This window comes from Corvus brachyrhynchos, unplaced genomic scaffold (genome assembly GCF_000691975.1).
Source record: "Corvus brachyrhynchos isolate BGI_N302 unplaced genomic scaffold, ASM69197v1 scaffold452, whole genome shotgun sequence".
Lineage (NCBI taxonomy): Eukaryota > Metazoa > Chordata > Aves > Passeriformes > Corvidae > Corvus > Corvus brachyrhynchos.
Window position 1 is genome coordinate 1128498 of NW_008236764.1, and position 19363 is coordinate 1147860.

General features: G+C 37.3%; 1 protein-coding gene across 1 annotated transcript in view; it reads right to left on the reverse strand.

Moving 5' to 3' along the window:
* XRCC5 (X-ray repair cross complementing 5) overlaps nt 1-19363 on the reverse strand; it is a 48205-nt gene that overhangs the window by 4929 nt on the left and 23913 nt on the right. The window contains exons 13-18 of the mRNA XM_008644833.2: nt 18489-18685; nt 14073-14163; nt 12133-12202; nt 5207-5316; nt 4602-4698; nt 2506-2573 (exon numbers count right to left, since the gene is read on the reverse strand). Of these exons, the coding sequence (XP_008643055.1) occupies nt 2506-2573; nt 4602-4698; nt 5207-5316; nt 12133-12202; nt 14073-14163; nt 18489-18685 (633 nt within the window). The remainder of the gene's footprint in view (nt 1-2505; nt 2574-4601; nt 4699-5206; nt 5317-12132; nt 12203-14072; nt 14164-18488; nt 18686-19363) is intronic.

A 19363-nucleotide genomic window follows, 5' to 3' on the forward strand; every position in this document is an offset into this window, starting at 1 on the left:
AACCAGAAAAAGCACTTGACATTCGTGCTCATTTAACCTACCATCCTTGTGCTCTAAAAAGAGTATCTCCACTGTTACAGGGGAAAAAAAAAAACATTTTTCTCAGTGAGAGGAAAATATGCGTGGATAACCTACATCAAGCAAAAAGAAAAAGGAAACTTTGACCTGTCTAATAAGCAGCTTGGTAAGTCTTTCTTTTTCCTGGGGACAGCAACCCTATAAAACCTGTAATCTTACAGACAAAACAGTCCTGAAACTACTAGCAGCTAGTAAACAGCACGTAAGAGAAAGGGCTCTTGTGTCACACAGGACTACACTGATAGACAAGCCCATGACCTACAGGATTGCACATAACCTCTACAGAGGTGAAGAAAACATGGACCTTACTCTGTTGGAAGATACTTGAAAAAAATCCAATATAACCCTTTAGTGAAAGGTATTGCCTTCGGTACAGAACACAAATCAACCACTTTTGCAATCTGCTGTAGACCTAGGAATGCTGGCTTTGTATCACACAGGAAACCTGTGGCAGGGTTTAATTGGACCAAAGAGGACTAGATTTTATACCAGCCCCACAACATCAAGAGAAAATATTCTATCCCTGCAGATCTTACTCCAAGAATATGCAGTCTCCCAGTTTCTTAATGAAAAAGTCATGAGCCCTTAACAGACATGGGAAATCAGGTTCTGGGTTTGGATTTGGACAGTGTGCGGGGAAGTGGTCGTCTAGTGAATACCTGGAATTGCCAACTGCTTAGTCAGCAAAGGATGCAACCCAATTACTCTGGAAGTTAAGGTAACTGCCATGTTAGAGAACTCTGCAGCAGACCTGATTTCATGCAATATCTCTTATTCCCCCAATTTAATGGGAAGATACAGTTATTGCATGACCTTCAATCAATCAATCACAAAATGACCTTCAATCAATCACAAAATAGTTTCCTGTATTACAATATATGGTGATTGTAGGATGATGGTAAACAGAAATGTAAATTTGCAGTCAGTCTACAGCTGCTTTGCTCCAGCTTAGCCTGGCAGCTGTGAATCTAGTCCGTGGTACTCTATAATTTGTGCTGCATTCCTATGCAGGCACAGTATTTTTTAGCCACCACAAGCTCACAGTGAAGACAATGGTATGCTGCAAGGTCTTTGTGATTAGTAGAGATTTCCTTAAGGAACACTGGCTATTTCACACAGCATTAGCACATTTTTTGAGCATCAGTGGTAGTTTCAGACCAGAAAGTAAAGTTCTCAAGAACAATATTGTCTGAGGAAGTTTTCAAGTAAATTCATAGCACTTGAAGTAGATAAAGACTGATACTCTTTAAAACCACCACTGAGGGAAAAGTTGCTCTATACATTCATGTGTAATGAGAAATACCAGTAGGTCCTTCATGTCTAGAAAAATCATCATACTCAGTCATTTGTATCCTGCACATGTGCTCAGCTTTCTGGACTCTTAGTTTGTTAGCTTTTCATTTTCATGACATTTCTCTGCCTTCTTCACCTTGAGGTAAATTGTTACAGATGAAAAAAGCAGTTTCTAAAATACAACGTTTTTCTGCTCATTAACTAACTCATAGAGAACCTACTTCTACCCACTTCTGGCTATTGCTAATGGAAGGCCTGGAAGTTGCAAAAATCAATGGGGCATCTTTTATAAAAGCTACTTCTCTGCAAAATAGTGATTTAGCCACAGGTTTACCTTTGGGGGTCTGTGATACAAGGACCTTTCACCTAAACTAGCAGCCTGATACAAAAACATCCCTCTAATCCTCTCAACACAAATACATTTTTTGACAGCAGATCTGAATTCTGCTTCCCTCCAAAGACAAGGCACCATTCCGCCTGTTAGAATTCAGTCCTTTGTAACCTGGACATCCTTCATTCATCACTGCAATTACTGAAATGCTATGTATGTGTAGAAATTATACCTGTAAATAGTCCAAAACCCCCATTTCCAAAAGGATCTAATATGGTCACCAATAATACCCCCAGCATCATGTATGATGTCCACCAATCCACAAGAGCTGCATAAAGTGGAAAATACTGGTATCACTGTATGTATGGTGAAAACTAGACACAACAACTTGAATTGCTGGAGTTCACAAAACCTTTCAAAAAAAAGGTATTGGATTTTTCAACTCATTCTACCAGTGAGAACACATTTCTTTCTGTGAAGTTCAAATAGTGATCTTACACAGGTAAACAGTACTCTGCTGTTCCACTACACTGCGTTGCTGAAGTTCCTATTCTTTCTAGAGGATATTTTCAGATAATTTCACTACATGCTACTTTTTAAAGACCAATTAAAGTAAAACATTGTAGTACATGCTAAGGTATTTTTGCTCTGAAATGTGGAAGTTTCAGTTGTGTGGCAAAAGAACATTCTTATTTCTTCATATGGATCTTATTTCATTCCGCTGAAGATTTATCCACGTAAGAAATTCTTCAGTTCCACAGCAAGGGCTCTACACAAACAGATGCTCATTAAAAAAAAGGTACCTTTTCAGCCTCTTCACCAGTCACCGAACTTTCCTCTGCTTCATCTTTAGTGATCAAAGAAATTCTGTCTGAAAAAAAAAGACATATAAAAATATCATTAGAAGGCTTCCCAAAACTTACCTAATGTTAGAAGTGAAAGAAGTGTTTCACGTTCCAACTTCTGAATGTGTCATCATCACCAGCAAAAAAAAGAGTATTGCTCAAAGGAAAATGTGACTTGCATAAATGAGTCAACTATGATATAAAATATGATATAAAAATAAATTAATGAGCATATTCATAAGCTTGTGGAAGTATCCATTTAGGAAACTGCTAATATTGTGACAATCAAACTAATGAGACACTAAAATCATAGATCACAGATGAAATGCTGACAATCTATTCGAAATTACACTTTTAGTCTTTCACAGCATGCTCTTAGGTCCTCAGAAAATATTAACTCCTAGCATTCAGACACTTGTGCTGTAATTACCTAGTCTGACTACCAAAGTACTGGTCCTGCCCCACTTTGCTCCTTGCTTGTGCCAGCAGCACCACCCTGTGCAGTGATGTCCCACCCCTCCCCAAAAAAAACATTGAAGAAATCTCTATTTCTTTTGACCCCAGCGGTTTTTCCAGTCTAGCTCATCACTTGGCCACACAAATGCTTGTGCCTGAAAAAGCAGCTGTGGGTGTGAGAGCAAAGAATAGGAGACACATAAAAATTTCAGCAGCAGCATAAGCGTATTATCACCTTCATGTGCCCAGAGAGCCACATGGCAGGGGTTTCATGAAACAAAGGAACTTGTCAGACAGATCTCCCTTTCTTCTGAGCCACTAACTCATTAACTTACATCCATCCTCTTTTGGTGACTGCAGTCACTCACGACAAGGCCCAATGCACACCACATTTGGTAGAAAAGACGTGACAGGTGATGTGGCAAGAAGGAGAGAAAACAGGACTTCTGCTCTTGGTAGCAGCAAGTAAAAAGCAATTTCAGCTGCCTACTGGAGCAGCCAGATTATGCATAAAGCATCGAGATTTCATTTCACCATGTTCTTAAAGGAAGATAATCTATGCTGTATGAAAATATCATCTCTCTTTGTGTTTGTTTGATTTTTCCCTCAAAAATGTACTCCAGTTTGTCAAGAAGTCTGATTTATACTAACTAAAAATTATTCATGGCTTTTAAAAGACCCAAGTTTGCTGTTTTCAAAGTTTATTGGTTTCTTTTTCCAAATTTATATGGAGGAGGTCCCCTACAGCACTACTGAATATAATATTCTTGTCAGTGTTGTCCTGTGCCAGTTTTTTCACATTGTTAAACAAATTCCCATCCTGTATTTCAAAGGAGTTGGATGAAGAAGACATTACAGCACGTCTGGAGTTCACCACTTTGAATGGTACTATACAAAAGCACATCACTGCATTTTGTAGCATGCACCCTTAAGAGATACAGGTGGGCATTTAACATTTTCTTAGCATTGGTTCCATATAAAAACAAGAGAATGATGTAAAAGAATTTTTTTTAGGCCACTATGTTTTGTATTTGTGAAAATGTTCCTTTATTTATCTCTTGCATAGTCTCTGAATGTCTTTTAGAATGGCACTGCCTTGTATCACCCAGTTTAATCATACGTAGGTGCCATATCACCACATATTCTGCCCTTCAGGTTACTTAAATACAAAATGATCAGTGACACATTTCAACGCTATCTATGACGTCTTGGAAGCTTAAACTGCAAGAATCTTTTTATAGCTCTACTGCATGAGTTTTTCCCATTTATTCTGAAAATTCAGCTGAAATTGCGTCTTCTTCTCCGTACCCCATAACATTTAATTTGTGTTTCTTCTTCCACAATTAATTTACCATTTCAACAAGACTTGGCAGTGCATTATGAATAATGCTGATATGAAACTATTACTGCAGAAAAGGAAGCTGCAACATGGAAGTTGTTAGGGTTTTTTTTTTTAAATAGGCTGCAGGAAAGAAGCATATCAAAATGCTGCAGTGGGGTTAGTCTAAGTGCCCCACTGCTAACAAAGTTTTCTTACTTAATGGGTAAATGCATAATACAACGAGAAATTGTCTAATTTTTTTGAAATGCAATCCTACCTTGTATCATGATATCCCAGAAATCAGCTAACGCTTTATCTTCCAACTTTGATTTCAGGGCCTGCAGAAAGTCATTAAAGCACTGCACCTTGGACAGCTGAAAAAATAGAACAGCAACTGTAAACAAGAAATACTAAAACTACTAAAGAGCACTGCAAATTTAACTCTTCATGAAGTCATTTAACACAGTGAACACAAAAGTCTGTAGAATTTGGTTTTTATTTCTATTAAAACCATGAGTTCTAAGGAAAGGTGAGCCACAAAAACTGCCTTTCAGAAAGCTAGTAAGACTTTCTTGTAATTAGCCTTGTTGAAGAAGAAAATTGTAGGATTACATCTTTTCCTTGCACAAGCATCAGGTCATAAGCCTTCTGTTTTATGTTTCAAAGAAAACAAACAACAGCAAGTAATACCAGAGATGCTAGTCCCCATTCCAGTAAGAATAAAAACCCCCATAAAATGCAACTCTATTTCTAAAATTTGAAACATATTTAAAGTTAAATTCTTTTTGCTGCAGCAATACATTTTCAAGTTTCTAATACAGAAAACAGGCCCATTGTGCCTTTAATTTGAAAGAGATAAGAGTATTCACACAATAACATTACCTTCATGGCCTCCTCTCTAAAGACTCTGATACAGTCAATCCCTTTCATGTAGTACTGTGAACCTTTATTTTCCAGGAACTGATCAATGCGGTTTATCAACTGCTGACTCACTGGAAGACAAGGAGAAATCAATCAATCAATCAATCACAGAATGCACACTCTCAAGGAAAAAAAACCCCTTTTCTTTTACATCTCTCTTTTTCTACTCCACAGGCATCTAAATAGTTAATCATACCCACACTGCCTCAAGCTACACAAGTTGATAATTGTTATCTAAGCTAGTGACAATTATTTCAGCCTCTCTGGAAAAGCCAGATATACTAGGAAGAACCTCAAGCATGCCCAAGGTATACTTTTCCCTGAAAGCCTAGAAAAAATGCAGTGGCCTGATTTGTTTGATAAAAATTTGGGATTCTAAAGCTTAGGGAGGTTAATGTTCTACAACACAAGCATATTCCCTAAACATCCTTTGCAATAGATGCATATTTCAATAAAAGCATTAAATTTATGAAAAAGGTAAAATAATGTCAAACCAGCACGTGTAGGGTGATTGCAGTTAAAAGACGTTGCTGTTATTGACCTCACCGTATGTCTTGTCTCTTGTACAGGCAGTTTGATAATTTTTCATCAGGGCAAAGATGTTACGATTACAGAGATTATAAACTGTGCGTGCCTGACAGAAAGAAGTAGAGGTAATCAGTGAGGATGTCTATCAAGGGAGATTAACAGCATTGTTGCCATTGAGGAAAAAATTCAGGAAAGCTTTCTGAACAAGTCACAGCATCTGCCTGTCCTGTTCTTGTACTGTTAAAGACCAGTTAGTGGATTAGCAGAACCTCTCCCCTGACCTATAGCCCTTCCCAGCTCCAGATGTTATGGGCATAGATGTCACTTCAAGTATCCCAGCTATGGAAGCATCAAAAAAGAAAATCACCTGCCAGAGTGGTGGAAGAAACAAGAGGTAAAAACATCAAGAAGGAGACATTGTTTAAGTACTGTGTTCCACTCTGCTCACTGTGAGCATGCACAGCACTGGCTGTTATATTATTTTCTATTAAATGCCTAATTGAACTGAATCTGAAGGACAACATCTCTGAATAGAGTGAAACAAGGCATGTTTGATATTCTCCCACAAGCTTTTAACGGTTTCTAGAAAAGGAGGCAGATAATGGTTCTGCCCAACAGCAGCTGCTGCACAAGAAAGTGCTAAAGTGACTACAGTGCCAGAGGTAATCAGCTCACTGTATTTATTTCATCAGTAGCTGACAAACTAAATTGAAGTCTCACCACTTAAGCTTCCCAAGTAAAGTCAGTCCATTTTATTCATGGTTAATGATTTTCTCATTAAATGTTCTAATTTCTTATGAATTGCACTAATAAAAGCAAGTCCTGCTGGTGTTTTCAGTGGTGGTGGTGTTTTTTTTAAACACTGCCTTCTCATTGATGTGTTAAATTAAAACCCCAGGCACTATGAGGGTGCAATAAAAGTCTTTATTGTCAGAATGATTCCAGCATACTGTTTGAAATTATCAGATACTCTACTACTTCTTTTGCATTTAATTTTTTTAAATCCCTTTCCATTTGATTGCCCTGGCAGCCATCAGAAAAAAAACCACTTTCTTGCTACTGACTGTGACGTGCCTCCTTTTGAAACCTGTTGTAAGGAACCAAAGGAAACCTGCAATGTTTTACCAGGCACTGAGAGTCCATAACACATGCAGCAAACAGCTTACATGGTAACAGTATTTAAAGTCAGATTCCTCTAACATCCTGAAATAGCTTGGCTAAAGAGTTGTTCTGTCCATTGGGTTTCCCTTAAATGATAGGCCAATGATTGATGAATCTAAAATAGATAAAAATTCCTATGTTCTGATTAGACTACCAAATTACTTCAGGGGGCCAAAAGCTATACTAAAGACAGTAGATAAGGAAATTCTTGAAGTGGTTGCTGTTCCTTTACACTTCTAATCCGAGAACTTTGCTGATTTCCTGCTGCCTTTTCATTAGTCTGAATCTTTGGGTCTGGATGCTGCAAAAAATAGATGTCCCTGTTTTTGGAGCAAGGCATGTTCTGCATAAAGATGTCTTTTTAACTAAGCTGTGATAAGCATTAACTCTGATGTGTCCCAGACAAATCTCAGGCATTGAGGTTTTGAAGAGCAGGCCCTTGAGTCACAAACTGACAACCTATTCAGGCCACTTCTGTGTAATTATAACTTTTTTCTTCTCTCCCAACTTCCTCATTCCACACACATTTAAGGAAGTGAACTAACAGACTTCTACATTTTGCATTAACTGGAATTTCTAGAACTCCTAATAACCACCACATTCTGCAGAACATCCCAAGAAATTTTAATCTCCTCTTTCCTCCTTCTACTGTACCTGACTGGTTAGATAACAAATATAGTTATTAGGGGTTGGAGAACTGCAGGGGAGAAAAACCCATGGAATTTAAGATCTTCCAGTTCTAGCAGAATTTAATCCCTTCCCCTCTGGCATTCAGATACATTTGCTACTCCAAAATACATTCACCAGTGCTGTCATTTTTTGTGAAATACGCCACGAACAATTATATTCACTTGTTATCTCTGAAAAGCTACAGTACAAAAGTGCAGTTATATTTTCATGTTTGTTCAGTTCAGCTCTTGGTCTTGATTACTATACCAATCAGATGACACAATAAAAATAGCCAAAACTGTCTATTATTACAGTCCAAGTTCAATTCCTTGGGGATTTTTTTCCCCCTAAAAAAATGAAGCAGGTTAAGACAATAATTCTTCCTTTAGACAAAAGACTCCCGTTGTTAATCTTCTGATTTACGTGCTGCTCGTGGCAATGATTTGTATTCATGGACAGTGCTTAAAGTACGATTCACTGACAAATCAGTTAAAACACCTGATAATTAATTTTAAAATACTGCTCTGTATCATCTTTCTAGAACTGAAAAGAAGAAAGAAATTCTGAACTGAAAATGGTACTAATTTTTAAGGACCTCCTTCATCTTTAAGCCAAGAAATAAGAATTTTAAGATCAAGTTCTGTTAAACTACTCCAATACGCTATGAGGCGCTGTTCAGTTTTGAAATGGTGTCTCTAAATGTCCTGTGGGTATGGATCAGAATTATTTAGGCTGGATGTCTGAAGGACGTATGACCCAAATCCCTGCTAAATACAGGGTTCACTGTGAAACAGGTGGCTCAGTGCTCCAGACTTGAGTTCCATGTAGCTCCTAAGATGGAGTCCCCTTTTCTGTGTTTGAATCCCATCATTGTGATCTTTATTATCTTTTTCCCCACAACTTCTAATTCAAATTCTGTTTGTTGCAACTCAGAGCTTTGAGTCTCAACCAATCACTGTGCTCTTCAAAGACAAACCTGGCTTCATCGTCTCTGTGAAGATCTACAGAAAACTTCAAAGTGATTCTATATACTCAAGTATTTGGTTTGCAAAAACTCTTTTAATGACTGAATCATTTTCATCAAACCAGTCATTGCATTTGGCCTGCCTAGCAGTAGAGTATGAATAGTCTCTGAAACACACAAAAACATCCGGTAACATAAAAATGCAGACAAACCGCAAAAACATGCCAACAAAAAATGAAATTAAGTATTAGCTTTTTTAAAAACTATCTTAGGTCCAGAAAGGTAATTAACTATACTTATTTCAACAGAAAATCTTGCAATAAAATATCATCCTTGTTCACATGCAGTTACTGACTCCATTAACTACATTTTTCTAGAAATGCCTAGGAATAAAAATATTAACAAACTTACTATAAATATAAAACTGAGAACTTAATGCAATTTGTCTCTGGACATTTTTTCTTAGTCCATAAACTGCTGAGCTGCCATTGCAGATTTCTCTCCCAGATGATAATCGGTAAAATAAAAAAGCTTTTTCAGCCACAGGATTTCAGACATCATGTTCTCAGACAGGAGTCCTGTAAGATGCAATGAAATGTGGCCTATAAACTCACCTAGAAAATTTACAAATCAAAGAAAATACTATGCATGTGTCAATATCTTTTTCTACTCCCCTGATTCTATCTTCTACAGAAGCCTATGAAAATACAACCCAACACATCAGACATGTTGTGCTCTCCAGAGATGCAGACATGCATCTCCTTCAAATACAAGAATGCAAGGTTTGCAATACACGCAAACCTTCAAATACAAGAATGAACTGGTAGTCACATAGCTACTCCTTTGGCATTACAAAGATGGCAAGCACTGACTGCATTTGAGAGTCTTCTCTGAAGCCACAACAGTGAAGAAACTCATTGGGAGCAATGATTAGATTCTATTCAGGTAAGCTAATCTATTTTATGTGCAGTCATTGACAAAAACGTCAGAAGCTGTTATGAGAAGACATCTCTTTGTGATGACTGTACACTTGTGACTTGCTCAAAATAAGATTCTGCATAAAATGACATCTCTCTGGCCAGGAATGCAAATAAGAAAGTAAGGATGTCTAGAGGGGAACACAATTCTAGTTTCATGAGCATCAACGTTAATCAGCAAGCTGATACCATCAAACATAACTCACCATGTAACCCTTAAGCAGCTCCCTACTGTAATAAATTACAAAGTCGTCAGGTAAAACCAAAGTTTGTTATTGTTTCAGGAATTGAGCTGCCAGTCCAGAAAATCTATCTCTAAGACCCTTACCAATCTGAAAATCTTTGATTTTCTAGAGACATATATTCAGGCATTAGTGGCCCAGTTCTCACACAGCATCAGACATGGACTAACTTACACTTAAGACTTCTGCTATGAAAAGTATAAACCCTGATACAAATCCCAGTGAAGGCACTGCAGGAAATGTAGTGGTACCTATTTTCAATGATAAATATACCATCAGGACTTCCTACAAGCTTGTTCAGAAGAAAAAGAAAAATAATCCCCTTGCCATCCTCTGGTACTGCTACCTTTATAATATTGGTGTGGGTGTGCCATTAACCTGCAGCTTAATTAAAAAGCTAGTGTAGTGTCAGTGTTTAAAGTACAGCTATTCCTACTGCTACAACTTCTCTATCTACTAAAAAACAACCCACCTCCAATCAAACATTTGAAAGGTCCTTCTCCTCCCTGTGGAAGGACTGCTGTTACTTTAAAAGGTGAATGTAAGCTCTATTCAGTTAGGAAGATATAGTAGATGTTTTTTTAATACAAGAAAGAAAAACAGAATGCAACTTAGTAGTTCTCCTGTCTGCATCCTGACACATAAAATGCTACCTTTTTTACAATGAAGTATTTGAATGCCACGGATTAATCTTTTCTGCAAAGAAATTTTGTATTTCTTACATTCTAGCAGGGGGAAAAAAGTTTCATCATTACATGACATAAAATTATATTAAAAAAACTCTTTTGAACCACTGAATAGTTTTAAGGCAGAGTTTACTATTTACACAACCAAAGTGCAATACAGCAAGCCATTAAAAACATGCCTGCAGTGTTGAATGTGTTAAGCTACCTAAAAGGCTCTAAAGCACAAAAAGGATTATCCAGAAGAAAGAGATAATATGCAAAGCATGTTTTTATTTATAGTGGCTTCTATCTCTCCTTTAAATGGGTGACTGCACTACATTCTGTTTAACTACACCTTATCATTACAGAGCAGATTACATAGAATAAAAGCAAATTGCTCAAAATTTCATAACCTTCCAAACATGTACTGCAGTTATCTCCAGCACAACTACCAAGTGGACATACTTAAGCACTCTTCCTAGTTAAACCACCTTCAAGAGTAATCACTATACTTATTTCTGCCTTAAAGCTTTCCTACATGATAGTATTTATCACCATAACAAAGTAGTCAACTGTTTCACAGTTTCTGTATTCTAATGTATTGTACAATGCTTTTTTACTGCATCTTAATATATCTGAGATTTAAGAACACAACTCTAAATATTTTTTAAATAAGTAATTTCTTCTGGATCGAATGAAAAATACATGCAAAAAAAGCTAGCTAGCTGGCATAGAGGTCTGGAAATTCTGGAGATAAATAGCTACGTAGGTTTTAACAGATGGTACCACAACTCAATATGCTGCTCAACACACTCCTCAAACTACATCCAAAAGGACCAAAGGCCTTGTTGAAATACCCAGCATCTCACTTAAGTACCTCTGCAAATCTTTCTTTGAAAAGGAATGCGACATTAGTGGCTATTTGGTAGATCAGGTTTACCCTGCCACAACCTTCAAATTGCCCATCCATCTTGTGCATTCTTTTTAAGACACCTTTGGATTATATATATCTTTGTATAGCTACTCCAGGAGGGAAATACCATACAAACAAATGATAATTCCATTGCATTTTCAGACTTAGGCCATGCAAGACTGCTTGACCTGTGCTTTGTGTTCTTCTTCATCTCTGAGAAGAGTCAGCGTACACAGAGTCTCCTCTCAACTTTCAGATTACACATACTAACTGCTTATTCCACTCTGAATTCACCTGTGTTTTCTTTCACTCACAAGCAGTAAGAAATGATCTTTCCATGTAAAGATTTAAGTCCCAGGCATGAGAGTCTCTCTTTTGTTCATGGAACTGTGCACAGCCAACAGCCCTGCACTTCAGGCCAGAAAGATCCTAGCAATGAGAAGCTGGGGTTCATTCTGAATGAGGCAGCCAGTGAATACCAAGGGATCTTCTGTCACAAACACCTGAGGGGTTGCTCCGGTGCCTCAATGTAGCTGTCTAGTGCCTTCTTACCCAAACACAGCTACCTAAGACTTTTAATTGGGGAAAGAAAGTATTGACAAGGGAATTACAAATGACACCTTCCTTGGCTGAGTGGCACTACAAGCTAACCTGTAAATTCCACAGCAACTCACACTGCACTAGAAACTTATGTTCAGATAAATGGATTGCATTTACTGAACCCTGAAGGTGCTACTAATATAATTAAGATAGACAAAAGTCATTTACCATCTTTGAAGTCAGCATTTTTCTTCCTCACCAGAACTCGGAAGTCTTCTGCTGGGTTAACGCTGCCTACCTAAAAAAAGTACAAAAACCAATTCAACTGTCTGCCAATATTCATCTCTTTCTTCTTGTCAGGCAACTAGAATCTTTAATATGAAAACAGAAGCTCTGCACTTCTCTGCATTCAGACTCACAAATGCAAGTACTGCACAGTACACCTGGCAATGGTTGGTTATGACATGAGCAAGATGAACTCACTCCGCTGCACTGTTACAAGTTGACCACTTCTCTGGTGCTGAGAGGACAAAAGCACAATTCAGGTTATCTGCTAGCTCAGTTTTGAGATCTTCTGTAGCACAGACCTCTTAGACCTCCCTAATCTCACCAGATGCTTAGTGTGGAGTGGGAGCTCCCAGGCACGTGGGTACAGAATCAGTGGTTTGCTACCCCAATAGGAGCCTGAAAATTAAAAGCTTGCACTTAAATCATCTAGGCTTTCTGGCACAGTCTGACATCTTAAAGCCAAAGCTCTAAATGGGCAAAGTGTAGAAACCTTTCAAAGGAACTAAAACCAGGTCAAACATAAATAAACACTGAAAAATAGATGCATTAACTTGAGGGGAAGAAAACTAACAACCCTACATTGCTTAAAATTTCCTATCAGCAATTGGAATTCTCCTAATTTTTGAAAAATTTTTATGCTTTGTTGTCAAAATAACTCATGGACCTTTCATTAAGTTTGCTTGATCTTGTCATGTTTCTTTTAAATCTGGCAACGTCACTTTTCAGGAAATATCAGAAATTTATATTAGGAGTGCAGAACATTGAAATCTTTTTAGATTTTAAATATTTTTCTAAGTATCAATAATGCATTTTTCAAAATGAACCTTAAAGAATAGCACATTGGAAAACAAATGATGTTAGCTCAATATTAATTATTTTTTTAATAATAAGAAAACATCAAATAAAGGAAGGTGCACAGTTATGACACAGGTTTCATCTACCCACAGAATTAAGTTAGAAGTTGATGCCTTTTCCTGGTCTTAAAATCAAGAATCAAACACAGTTAGAAGGAAAAAAGGGATTTTACCTTGGTATTTATTTTAAGGATCTTTAGGTGCATCACGTCCAGGTTGAATGCACCGAAATGCCCACCACAATGCACACCCCCAACAGATCGGGTGTAACATTATAGGTTTTACTAATTAGCATATCTATCAAAGATTCCCCAATGAGAGGCTCAAGTGAGCCCCCCTCCCCAAGGAACCTTCCCCTGGATGGTTCTATCTTAGTTTACAGGATGTGTTCTGGAGAGGACCTTGGGGTCTGGGGCACACTGATCCATAGCTACGAAGCTTCTAAAATGTTTAGTCTCCTAGCTGAATAAACAAGTCCAAGAACGTAGGCTAAAAACCACCAAGAATATGGAAGTTATAAAAAGGTATAAAAGGGGTATAAAAGAAAAGGCAAAAAATCATCATGGTATTAATCTAGTGGCAAGATTAAGCCAAATTTCTGATTTAGACCCCCAATTAATGCAGAGAACAATGTCTAAAATCACAGCAATACCTTTGATTAAATACACAGAGGCAACATCTATGCAGAAGATATGAAAGACAGCAAGAACAAAATTTACAGCCACTGAGCTCCAATTCTGTTTTCTGCAGATCTTCAGGCTTTCCTTTTAGAGTTCTAAACACCAGGAGAGAATTTTGTCCTAAAATATCCACAACTGATAGAAACTTGTGCTAACACTTGCCTAAGGGCAGAGAAAGTTGTCTTTACAATCTCTAGCAGCGAGTCTCAAATGTGCAAGTAGACAGTATTTCAGTCACGTTTCAGCTAGAAACCTTCCTTTTATCAGGAATTCTGTACATTCACTATAATAGACTTAGAGAATTAATCTTCCCCTTTAATAATCAGATTTGTAAAAACATGCTTACAGAGGTGATATTGCCTTCAGCAAGTTTCATGATGCTAAAGCTTCCTTCCTCATCTTCAATTTTTGGTTTCTTAAGGCTGGGTTCATCTTCGCTGCAAATGAGAAGGACAAAAATGAATGTAAATTGTCCTGCCTACTAACTAGGGAGTCAGTAAACTAATGAAATATGCGCTGAACTAAACTTCATTACATAACTGTTCCAAAATCAACACTTAACCATGCCTCATTTTTCCCCCAGGCTGCACAAACCATACAGTAGAAACAGAGATTAAACTTTATCTTAGCATAAAGCAAAGGTATCACTGTTGAAGCTATGAGATTATTCATGCTTATTTCAGGTGTGAATTTCCTTATACAGACCTTCTTCACCTTTCTAAATACAGAATATTTCCATTCACTTTATTTGGAACCTCTATGTTGAGTTAACCTTGGTAATTTCCAGTATATAATGTGGCATTTGGTATTCTCACTAGATTTTCTTCTAAAATGAAATGTCAGTGAAAATTTACCATTTTAGTAAGACATTAATTTACTGTTCAATCACTAACTGCTAGCTCCTGTCTTGGAATTTATAGCTAATACAAACCTGTTTACACAGTGGCTTTTGAGTCTAATGACCCCTATTCTCCACCAGTACATGAGAGCTCTGTAAACTTCCACTTATATTTGTTAAAACCTGCTAGACAAATTCCAGCTAAGCAGATCAGAACTCTTAGGACATTTTAAGCTACATCTCAAAAGACTATTTATTATTTTATTTAAGCTATTTATTATTTATTATTTATTATTTAAGCTACATCTTTCAAAAGACTATCTATTATTTTAAAAAGCTAATTGTGATTTTGGGCTACTTTCTTGCTTTGTCCTTAGAGGTAACATACAGCAAGGTATACATTCAAACTAGGAACTTAATTCTAACATCTAACATGCTACACTTTAGAGCACATCTCAGCAACACAAGAAAATCCAGACAATCACAGAAGGGGAAGAAAATCAGATGCTGTCAGGCTACTGACACAGACAAATTGATTTCGGTTTAAGAACAACTGAAAGCTACTCAGCAACCCAAAGGGCAGGATTGCGTTCAAGGAATCCCAAAACAAAGTAACAAGTTTTTCTGAAAAATTCTACTGTTGTGAAAAGAAGAAACTGCTTGATGATGAAGGGCAAAGCCAGAGATCCTGGACCAGGAGCCATTTTTCATTCTACAAGATTAGAACTGATTGCAAAAACGGCATTACATGTTACAGAAGCAATCAGCTATTAGAAAGAACTTGTGGAGTCTTCCTTTTTGCTTTCTGTAGCACACTCCTCCCCTATTTTACAATCACTGTCTATCTCACTTTGTTTCAGCAGTCTTCTCTGTCCTTTACTTAATTCTGTCACTATCGAAATGAAATCCCTTCTCCTCAGCAACTCCTGCCATTCAGCATAACCTTACTTATCACTCTAGGAGAAATGATGACTTTAGTTATGCCTAAGGACAAGGATAGGATACCTTTGCTTCATTCTCAGCTCTGCTGACTTTCTGGCTAACCTTGAACAAGTTGCTTGATTGTTTTGAACAGCCAGTGTGTCTCTCTGTAAAAGGAGAAACTGATACTTATCAACACCAGAGAGTTTAGAACCTCTACTGGAACCAAAAATCTTGTATATTGACATGGTTTGATGAAAGGTTGTAAAAAACAACAAAAATTCTCTTTTAGATTATTTTCCTCCAGAAGTATATGGCAATCAAATTTCTTCTTTTTCTTCCTGCATTATTTTTACTGATTCAAAATGCTTTGGGATTGGAGGAAGGAGAAAATAAATGATGATACTGCATTTAACATCCTAGGACCAAATCTACAGTTGTCATTAATCAGTGCAGCACAGCAGAAACTAATGAATCCATAGCCATTTATACCAGCCAAGGATCTGACATTTAGAATATGCACTGATTAGCAGTATTTTTAAACTGCAAAACGTGCAATTACTATTTGGGAAAAATTAATAAAATACAAGATTAATTTAAAACACCCACTTCTACATTAATATAGAAGCCTCTCACATCCTACAAAGATGGATAAGGTAACAGCCTCTCCACAGCCAACATAAGAAAGAAAAAGTAAAATGTCTTCTATTTTGCAGGAATTTTTTTAAACTAAATTATTTTAAGCAGATCTTAAGCAAAAGCGACACAAATGAATACTTAAAATCTCTATTAAGATATCATGCCTATAATTATGCTGCTTTAGTCCCATCAGACCTTAAAAATTAACAGAAGAATCTGGTCAACATGATGACAGGAGATACAAATCAGTTTTAGAACACAAAAATAATGGTCAACACATCTTCTAGACAACTTTTCCCAAATACTTCAGTGCAACCTATACCTGAGTTTTAATAAGCTGAATCTCATAGAACCATAGCATTTATAATCACAGAATGGTTTAGGTTGGAAGGGACCCTTAAGATCACCTACTTCCAACGCCCCTGCCATGGGCAGAGACGCCTCCCACTAAACCAGGCTGCCTAAAGCCCCATCCAGCCTGGCCTTGAACACTGCCAGGAAGGGGGCATCCACAGCTTCTCTGGGCAACCTGTGCCACTGCCTCTGCTGTTTAATATTTTCCTTAGTCACTGTTGCAGAATGATGTACTTTTCTTTATCTAGTGAATAAATTAAATCATCTCAGCTTTTCCCCAAACACAGAACAAAACCATACAGTTAAGACTGCTGTTGTAGCAATGATAAAATACTACCAGTTCCATTCATTGATACAGCAATACCATTTTTTCTGCATTTTTTTGAAAATCTTACTATCATTCATTCTTCTTTGCATAGCTGAGTCTGTATCCTTTCACTTCCTTTACAGATATTTTTTTTAAAAATCATTTTAATGCCCTACATCAATTTCTATCTAAATTACTTTTAGAGAGGTGATAAAAGCAGCTGTAAAGGAAACCAGTTTTTAAACAAAATAGATTTCCTTCTTGCTTGCCAGATGCTTTTGGGAAGATATATTTTAAAACAACTACCAGTAATGGGTCACTGCTTTTTGTTTAAATTCTCTCTCTAGCTTGTTTGAGCCCAAATTTTTTACCTTGTATTTCTAAACTGCCTCTATCACTTTTTAAAATACACATATAAATGTACAGATGTACATAAACCCAGAGAAACTGAGGCACGGAGTAAGGAAAAGAGAATTCAATCAGTAGGAATTCACAGACACACCAAGGCAACAGGAACACACTGAAATCAGCAGCAACAACAAAAAAAAGCCAGGTGTTTCCCAGTCTGTAGAGAGAAATGTAGTCATTAGTCTTAAGCAGCAAAACGAGGAGTCCTGTGTCATGTCTTCCCAAAGCAAATATGCTGAGGAGGCTCTACCTGACCCAAAGTAAAGGATGTATAACAGCTCAGCTAAGCAAGAGCTCAAAACACCTCAAAGATGTCGTTCCTAGTGCTGAAAGGACTGAACCTAAAATGACAGAACAAAGGGAGAAGGAGCTAACTGAGAACACCCCAACATTTCAGGGACCTACTAGTTATATTATAGATTTCAATAAATTAATTTCTAAGAACCAGATTTTGTTTGAGCAAATTGATTTGGCAAGGGTGACAGTACCACTGCAGTAGCAATTTAGCATTTATTCTTCCCATTTGCAGCAAAAATAAACTAAGCACAGCATATTCAATAACAACAAAAATACCCTGTCTTAAAACTGTTCAAACAGTAACTGTTCCAGGAAGAGTCCATAACAGCTTGATTTTTTTGAGACAACCACATTAATTGCACAGCAGATTATAATGAAACTGCTTTTCTTCTGATATTCAAAATGAAAGCTAGAGAATTACCTAAATCAAGCATGCTGAGAAGAAAGGCTCAACTTCATGGTTAATTGAAAGTTCCATGGCATTTATTCTAAACTAAATTAGACCCTCTCTTACTGATATTTGAACTGTTTTACAACCAGCTCTAGGACAAACTGTCTGACCAGGAAACAGGAAGCAATGCAACAGGTTGTCCAGAAAGGGTGCTCAAACCCTGAAGTTTTTCAAGGCCAGACTGGATGAAGCCCTACTTAGATCTCACTGATGGTCCTGCTTTGAGCAGCAGGTTGACCAAGCAGCCTCCTGTGGTCCACTCCAACCTGATGGATTTTGTGATTCTGTGACAGCAAATACAGACATGAGGAACTTACATACTGGTTCCTAGGGTGTCCTACACTGCAAGAAATTACCACCACTATTCACAAAACACTCCAGGCATTCTGTGACAGCACAACATTCTCTATCCATCAGCATTTTTTCCAGTGTGGAATTCACTGATTTTCCATTCAACGACTCTAAGCCTGCTTCATCCAGCAAAAACAACTTGAAGTGTAAAAAACCAAAAAGTTTCCAAAACATCTGTAATACTTCTCCAACTTACTTGTCTTTGAGGATGTCTTGTACAGTCTTCTCTTCTTTTTTCTTGCCAACTTCCTTTAGGGGGAAAAGTGTTTTTACTTTTTCAAGAGGAGCCTGACACCTTTCTCTTACCACACAAGGCATCTCCAGCATTTCTAAAAGGTGCTGTTCAATTGGCGGCAGTGGCTTATTGGGGTGAAAAGCCTTGTGCTGCAAACACTGCAAGAAACAAAACAGTCTGACCAAAGTAAAACTTTCAATTATATTAAAAACTTTTAATGTAATGCCTGTACGCCTGACACCATATGGTATGTGCAAAATATCTTCCATATTAAACATACTATCTTTGTATTGCTGAAAAATATTCTGTCTCTCAGTGAATTGAGAGTCTATGATCAACTGTTTAAGGAGATTATTAATGATATCAAACAAGAATACTGATGCAGATGAGTCTTCCCACACTCACTGGAATGAGTTCTATAAAAATGATTAGAAAAATCCCAGGAATGAAACAGTCATCTGCAACTGTTCATATTTTTAGCTTCACTCTACCTTTAAAAAGCAGTTCTATTATAAAACAGTCACACAGGAGAGATTTCTAAACATTTCAAAATTAAGTAATGAGATCTATCCCAACCAGACATTCCAGTTATTGTAACAGTTTAATGTGCCTCCAAGAAAATATTTCTTCCTGGTCAATTAAACTCAGTATGCATACAGGAGGAATGTTCACCAGTTTAAGAGCAAATGGAAAGAGAATACTAAACGTGCACAGGTGAGGCACAGAATATAGGTATGTTTGGAACTTAGCTTTGAAAGGAGTAGGGAATGAAGGGGCCTGACAGATGCACAAAGCTGGAACAGATGGTGAGAGCTACAGAGAAGGATTTTTCACCC